The sequence below is a fragment of the Conger conger genome, chromosome 9, assembly GCF_963514075.1.
Source record: "Conger conger chromosome 9, fConCon1.1, whole genome shotgun sequence".
NCBI lineage: Eukaryota > Metazoa > Chordata > Actinopteri > Anguilliformes > Congridae > Conger > Conger conger.
Genome location: NC_083768.1, coordinates 30,192,124 through 30,200,266, shown reverse-complemented (window position 1 = coordinate 30,200,266; position 8,143 = coordinate 30,192,124). Strand labels below are relative to the sequence as shown.

Genomic DNA, 8,143 nt, shown 5'->3' with positions numbered 1-8,143 from the left:
TTTTGGCAAATTGTGGTAATAATAAGCTAATAATAAGCACAGGTATTTCTTATATTTGGTTTTATGTTGTTGCAGTATATTGAATGTATAAGGAAAAAAATATTTAGTTTTTTTTCCCAGCTAACTGGTTTGTTCTCAGGACACTCCTGGAATGTGTGGGTGTGTTTAAGTGTGGTAATGTGGGTAAGGACATACTGTACATTTGTTAAGTATTTCAAACCTTTAATATTTGTGGATGCTCAGCAATTTTAGCAGGAATGCTAGTAATGTCATAAAAATCTGTCATTCCAAATGTTAGCTGCCACATTACTGTGACTGCTCAACATGTACTATGAACTTAAGACAACTCAGACGTTCTGCAAAGAGAAACAAACTCATCAGACTGTATACATTAAAAAAGCATTTTTATTTTCTGTTTGAGACAAAAATGGCTGACCGCAAAGTCCTACATGCAGAATATTAATGACGTCAAACAAACACATTCTACTCACATTTTAAGAGTCACTGCTGGATGGTTAACAACAAGTTGATCGCTAATTTTAATGAACTACAACCAGATGAATTCAAACAAGGACCTCAACCTGTAGGCCACACCACCAAAATGTGAAAAAAACTGTTATCCTAGGTTAGCACAGTGTTTTGGACACTACTGACATTATCATTGGGATGTAAAGGTAAAGGAAAACCACTGTACAATTCAAAATATCTGATAGAGTTGCAAACTTAAAATGGTTTTATTCAAAAGAAAACAAAGAACCACAAACTGAAATGTAGCCCTTGTTCTTGTGTCTTTTCAGAAACCCATGTTTCCATTGATAAATAATTAAATCTAAAATGCTACTGTATACTTGAATGTGGTGTTCTTTCATTTATTCACAGATTCATTTATTTGTTTTCATAAATGTTGGCTAGCTGAAATAAATACTTCTTTGACATAACATATTTTCCTGTCTTTATATTTTGAAGGTTGCCTTGTTATTAGTGTACAAATCCAGACAAATGATAAATAAACTGGTGTTTTCCTCCAGTTTCAAAATAACGGAACATTCCAGTCCTTTTTCTCTACTGAAAAATTCATAGATTTTTACATCCTTACAACCACCAAAACAACCAGCCACTTCTTCAATGGTGATCGTAACCAGTACACAAAGGCTTAATAAAATGTTGAAACAGCGCTGGAATCGTTGAAACAGTAATGCTTGGATGAAAGCTACGAGACTGTCCGAGACATACAGCACAGCATTTAATTTAAGTTAAAACTACTCCACAGAACACAGTTTCACAATTCATGCGATATGTAGTGTCTAGATTTAGAAATAATAATCATAATCATAATAATTTATTTAAACATGAATGGCTATAATTTAAGAAAAATGTAACTATGACCTAGTCAAACACAGTGTGTTCACTGCAATACATATTTACGAACAACTGTGAACCTCTTATCCTGGCTGTCTAGTGAATTCTGTAAAACTGCATTTGGTGTTCAGCTGCACATCAATAGCCAAAAACAAAAAAGAGAAATGTCCAATGAAGTTGCCAAGAAGTAACCATTCCAATAAAAAGCACATTCCAAGAGGCAGAAGTCTGTTACATTACCATGGGATTCAAGGTAAGCGTGCTGAAGCTACCACCTTCAAATGCTTTTGTCAAAAAAAAAAAAAAAAAAGTGAAGAAAAAAGTGGCTTCGTTGTCTTCTGAACAGTCTGTAGCTGTTAAAAATATGCTGTACACTGTCGACAGCACACACCTTGAATGTCCAAGAGTGGAAATGAAAAAAAGAAAAGAAAAATAAGGCCCCTGAAATAAATATTTTCATTCCTCTGTTCTCGTTTTCCAGAAAAACGCAACAAAAATTTGTACATTAAAAAACATATTCCACGTGGTAAGAAAACATCTCAGAAAAACAAAAAAGAGAAGAAAAAAAACCCAGGAGCTATACCATCCTAGATGAAGTGTCTGACGTGAAGTGGCCAAGATTCTGCTTTTGCCGACGCCCCCTGTTGTTTTTGGGACATTTCCTGGAAATAAAAACACAAACCAAATCAATTTAGATGTGGAAACTCTCTTAATATCTCATGCTACCATCCATGAACATGATATCAATACAGTATGCTGAGGATATCTGTTACCTTTCACTTCTTCTTCATGCTTCAAAATAAGGGATTTATTGTGTTTTACACTTACATTACAGAACTGTTCTAATACACTCTTGTTTTACCACTCAATTGCACTGGCTTTCATAATGGGGTGTTTCATTTTGAGTCTGAAATTCAATTTCAAGGAGAGGCCCTTGAAGTAATGCATTTATATTATGAGCTACCATATACTGTAATACAATACAAGTGTTTTCTATTATAACTAAAAACGACCATGCCATTATATCTTTCCATATCTAAAAAAAGACCCTTCTGGCGATAAGAGTTAACCTCACTGAAAGCTTGTGTCCCTACCAATGATTAATTCTAATGATTTTAATATATATTATTATACTGTATAGTACATTCACACACAAGACATACAGTAATCTGTTTATGCATCATACTGCAATAACACATTTAGTCTGGTGCCCCTAACTGCATTTCTGCAGGAGCTGTGTCATTTGTCGGGTATGTTAGTCAAAGATTGTGTGAGTGAATCAGTCATTAAGTCTATTACTGGTGTAACACAGTAAGTCAGCCACAGTCAGTTGTTGAATCTAGGCAGCGAATGACTGCCGGTAAGTCACTGAATCTGTGAGTGGGACACTATTGTACGCATGGAAGCTTCAGTAATTTCAGTAATAACAGTATTGTCAGTAGTATTATGAGTAGAGACAAAAATAAAGAAATGAGTGAACAATTTTAAGCCAGGTGCCTTTGAAGTATTTGGGCAGGAATGCAGTGCCCTGGTGACAAGTCTGATGAAGCCTTTTCAGAATAAGAAATACTTCAATCCCTAGTCTTCCACGACAGCCAGTTGTTGTGGGTGCACTAGTGTGGCGAATGTGTAATTACAGAGGAATGGGTTGCGCCTTCAGAGATACTCTGAAACTACTCATCATGCCAAGAAAATAGCTTTCAGTGCCATTTCCACTTAACTGTAAAACATTAGTGGGGAAGAATGCACCACCACATGCCTGTGCTGTTTCTGGCTGTGGGGAGTGGTGCAGGACAGGGTTACTGGAGAGGTGTAGCTGTGCGATTCGGTGTGTGGGGGTTTCCAGACAGATGTACAGTGGATCTGTTCACTTGATACCAATAGCTTGCTTGCTGACAGTTGAACACTTCCAAAATCACAGGTGAGTAAATGTGTCATGCACCCATGAGAGAGAGGAGAACAGTGTGATTTGTCTTCTTGGTTTTATAATAAGTTCAGACAGCATATAATCGGAGAACTAATTAAAACAAAAACACAAACACAATTCAAAGCCTGTACCTGCAATCACCATTCTTAAATGCATCAAAACATCAACAGCAAACCCTGTTTCCTCTGCTTGGACTACCAGCACTTAAACAACCCCATAACCATCCAACCCTACCACTAAAACAGATCTTACAGCCAAATCATTTCACCTCATCAATCCCCGAATAGAACAGGCAGCTTCTTTCTACTAGGAAATCTGCACAAGCAGGGGAAATGGAAACTATTTTTACCCAGGCCACAGCAGCAGCTGGACTGTACCTCAAATCAGATTTAATGCCTCAGATCACTGAGCTATGTCGTCTCCCCCCTTCCCCCAAAACATCCTATATCAAATCATTGGTTCAAAAGTACTATTTGATGCTGCTTCTAAAAACACATTATCAAATGCTAATTGTAAAACACAAAGCTTTGCCAGTTGGCTGAAACATTTCCAAACTACAACCGTGCTTTGTGGCTTTGAGTGAGACGCACAACATCATTGATGTTTTGTAGACTCTATAAATATGCCAGTCACCATAGCAGCAGCTAAAAGACCAGTGGTTTCACTAAGTGAGAGCTGTTCATCAACAATCACCCACAGCAACAACCCGCCATAGTTTTGAAAGGCTGAATGTGAAGAATGAGGATTTTAGATGCTTTATTTTTTCAGCCCTGAAAAAAAGAAATCCAGCACTCACCTCGTAATACACATTACTACAGCGACGATGATGGCAATCTGCACAGCTCCAATGATAGCAGCGATGAGGACGTAGTGGAGCTTCTGCCCGCTGGGCACCACGTACAGGATGTTGAAGTCCTGGGACTCGTCACACTGTAGGCCCTTGTATCCAGAGTCACAGCTGGGAGATGAAACACAGATGCCTTGTGAGAATTCATGCAATGGCCCCTATCCAACCGGTACCCATCACCTTAGAATGGACTAAAGTGAGAACCTTAGAAACCCAACAGTCAAAAAACGTTTTGGTCAAATATGGTCAAAGTCAGAAAGATTTTACTAATCTTTTTCTTCACTGGCAAGCACTCCCAATTCCAAATGCAAAATTCAAAATTCTTGGCTGCCCCAATATGACGGTTTTCTGTCTGAAGATAATTGTATTTCCTGAAGCTGTTAATGGTTTTTAATTTAACACTCTTAAAGTCTATCGACAGATTATTTACCCTTTAAATGTCACACTACGTCACATTAATGTGCTGTGGCAAATGATTCCTTTTGAAGGAGTTGAAATCAGTGAAGCCCGAAATGCCAAATGTGAAGACTACTGGTCATTGGAACTAAAATTACAATAATGACAGGCTCAAAGACAAAGCACATAGTACTGTGAAAATCATTTTAACTTTTTTTCATTTAAACTTAAGCATATGTTTTCAACATCTGTATTGGATGACTGGAATTTAAGTAAATACATTTAAAAAAAAAAATATATATATATATATACACACACACACACACACACACACACACACACACACGAGGTCCGTAAGTATTTGGACATTGTTATAATTTCAGGATTTTTGGCTTTGTACTCCAACAAATGTCCAACATTTGTCAAATGGCTTTTGCTCCTCCTTAGATGAGGGCACTATCTATAAAAAGGGCTGTGATTCTTACACGGTCCCCATTATGGATATATTCACCCTCAAATTAAAGCTGACAATCTACGCTTTTAACCTAACCTATTTTATTTCAAATTGAATGTGCTGGAGTACAGAGCCAAAACAACAGAACATTGTGCAAAATGTTAAATATGGCTGGTGTCAGCACCCCAAACAAATAGCCTTTGGAGTGGGAGGCTTGCTTAATAGCATTATGCTGAAAGGTTAGGGTTAGATGACAGTCTGTTTGGTCCACCAGTCAACATAATGTACAGCATCATAGTTCATCCTTAAAGAGGACCCATCCTCCTTTACACTGTCTCACTTCATTATGTAAATCAGGCACATTACATAATTACGCTTCTACAATGCATACTTTCAGCTGTTTCCCACTGAAATAAATTGGGTAAAAATGCCCCATGGGTCTCTTTAAGAACTGCAGTGTGTAGAAAGAGCAATTTGTTGAACTGAAGGTGTTTATATCTTCAAGTAAGTTGTTTCCCTACGCTAAATGTGACAGTCCATTACTGCTATTTGCAGTACAGTCAATGTCTTCAAGAGTGTTACATTTCTTCATTAATAAGCATATACAGTAACATTCCAATTAATGACAAGAGGAAAACATTGTCAAAGGTTTAGAGCTTTTATAAAAATAATTGCTGCATTGTCTGAGACAGTTAATGTTGTGGAACTTTTCAATTATTTTATAATGATATGTGCTTTTATTATGATATTATTATGATGACAATGGCCCTCCTAGACAGAACCCGAATTCCTTTTAATGCAGAATGGAATTTGGACTACTTAATGTACGGTTTGAGTGACAAAAAGACAAGCTGCTACAATGGAGAGGCTGAAGCACTGACACAGACATTAAATGCAGAACCTGACATTGAAGCCAATATCTTTGCAAACCTCGGATGATTAAATACTTGTCATTATTGAGCAAGGTTTCAGAAGCTCAGAAACTTATGGAATTTCAATTAGAGCACATGACCCTCAAATATATGAATACATACGGTTAGTGAACAAAAAAAATAAAACACCAGGGTAAATTAGGGACATTTGTATACAAAGCATGGGCTACTACACCGATGTGGCTCACCACTAATTAAGCAAACGACCTCCCAATGTGCACAGAGCCATATATACAAACGTTGGACAGGCAGCGTTGCCAATAACTATGGCTTGCATAGCTGCAGGAGACTTTAGTGTCTTTGAAAGAAGGATGATGGCATTTGGCAGGAGCTTCAGTGATCACAGCAGCTCAACTTTCACAAACAAAGGGGAAGGTCAGTCGCCGAAAATTTCAACATGGTGCGAGAACAACCAGTTTAATGAAAAACCAGGGTGTCCCAACACCTTATTAAGTGACATTCAGTTTCTCCCTAAAATCCACTTCTGTCACTTTCAGGGGTAAACACTGAGGAAATTGTCTACCCATGGTTACAAGCATATAATTATACGTGAATGACAGCAGTTTTAAAAATCCATGTAAATGCTGTCAGTGCTACACTTTGGATTCATATACCTTGAAAAGTAAAAAAACAAAATCATTTTCTTATAAATACATCAAAGATGAAAGATGACAAACAGTAAGAGGATTATATGGACCACCATCGCGATAAAACTAATGTACAAAAATAATGTGCAGTCCCACAGTTCAATATATCTCTACCCTATTTCAAATGCAAAATCTCTCCACAGGTATGAATATAATGAGGGGAATTAAAGTGTCAGAGAAAAGAGGCACACTTACTTTACAGTCCTGAAATACAGTATTATTATCAGACAATAATGACTTAACCATTCTGTCAGCCTGCCCTGAATGGAAGCAGCACAGCAGAAAGAAAACAGGAGAAACACTCTCGTTTTCACAATGCTGAATGCTACTGTTTAGTGCCATAAGATATTTTACAAAAAAAGATTATACCACAACATACATGTTACCTAGGTACACTGTATTTTAATTTCTTCTTAGATCAATTGAAATGTCCTACTGAAATTGGAAGTTTACTTTCAGTTACTTTTTTAGGGATTAAAAAATGTAGTTTTCAGCAATAATGTTTTATTGCTGCAATGGCAGATTTTCCACAGAACTGGGTGACTCTGACGATGGAATTTTACATCAGGGGAATCCCCTTTCAAAACATTATATGGCTGTACAGACACATACTTGTGGATGCTCTTGGCTGTCAATAGAAGTCTCCCATAACTTTTGGCAGTAGGCATATTACACAAGCCAGCAAGGTACTCAATTTTCGGACTACATCACCACACAGATGCTGAAAGGCCCTGAAACATCTTACCGACAGGAGCGCATGTTGTATTTGATCTCGCATTTGCCATGCACACAGTATCCGGCGTCGCTATCCGTGCAAGGGATGGAAATTCCTCCGTAAACACTGTCTCCCTGGTCGGCAGTGTCTGGATGGGAAAGGGAATTGGAAAGTTCAATGGCATTATTCAGTACAGTAAAACTAACCTATAACACAATAGTGTACATCCTGCTGTATTGCCAAGCATCAATTGAGAAATTGAGATTTGAATGAATGTGTCAAGCTTTTGTAACACCCAGCTATACTGTTGTTTATCACAGTCGCTATCGACAGGTTGTCTGGTGCACCGCTGCCTCCAGATCACACGTACTCTCCAGGCAATTTTCAGTGCAACTCGACTGACACAATTGATGCATACAAGATGCTGCTGTCAAAGCTAAGACTAGAGGAAAGGAAGAGGGCAATTCAAGTGCGCGCCTCATTTCTGTAGTGCGGTTCACCTAAAAACCTTCTTCCTATTGGCTCCGCTACCTGGACCCCCCTCCCCCGCTGTCACTACCCACCCAGGACGGACTATGACAGCTGCACTGGTTCATTAAAAGAAATACGGTGCCCACTCTCAGTCTTGAAATAACCCATCCACACCCTGGCATGCAAGATAGCTGGGCCTCTTGATTAACATCTCCTCTGATTGCTATGAAATATAGCATGCAGAGTTCATACTAGCAAATTCATTTGTAACGAGTTTCATTTGCTGCATCTCTTAATTTCATTTTCTGAGAACCTTCTGGAGGGCAGCAGCAATACTTTCATCACCGTTTCACTTTTTGAAACGGTAATTAAGTTTCCTCTGTCTTTGAGCAATG

At 38.1% G+C, this 8,143-nt stretch overlaps 1 protein-coding gene across 1 annotated transcript in view; it reads right to left on the bottom strand.

The window, feature by feature from the left end:
* Nucleotides 1-387: 387 nt before the first annotated feature.
* The window catches only part of tmeff1a (transmembrane protein with EGF-like and two follistatin-like domains 1a), a 68,431-nt gene continuing 60,675 nt past the window's right edge, over nucleotides 388-8,143 (bottom strand). Inside the window, exons 8-10 of the mRNA XM_061255349.1 lie at nucleotides 7,308-7,425; nucleotides 4,083-4,244; nucleotides 388-2,021 (exon numbers count right to left, since the gene is read on the bottom strand). Coding sequence (XP_061111333.1) covers nucleotides 1,937-2,021; nucleotides 4,083-4,244; nucleotides 7,308-7,425 — 365 coding nt within the window. The 3' untranslated portion in view covers nucleotides 388-1,936. The remainder of the gene's footprint in view (nucleotides 2,022-4,082; nucleotides 4,245-7,307; nucleotides 7,426-8,143) is intronic.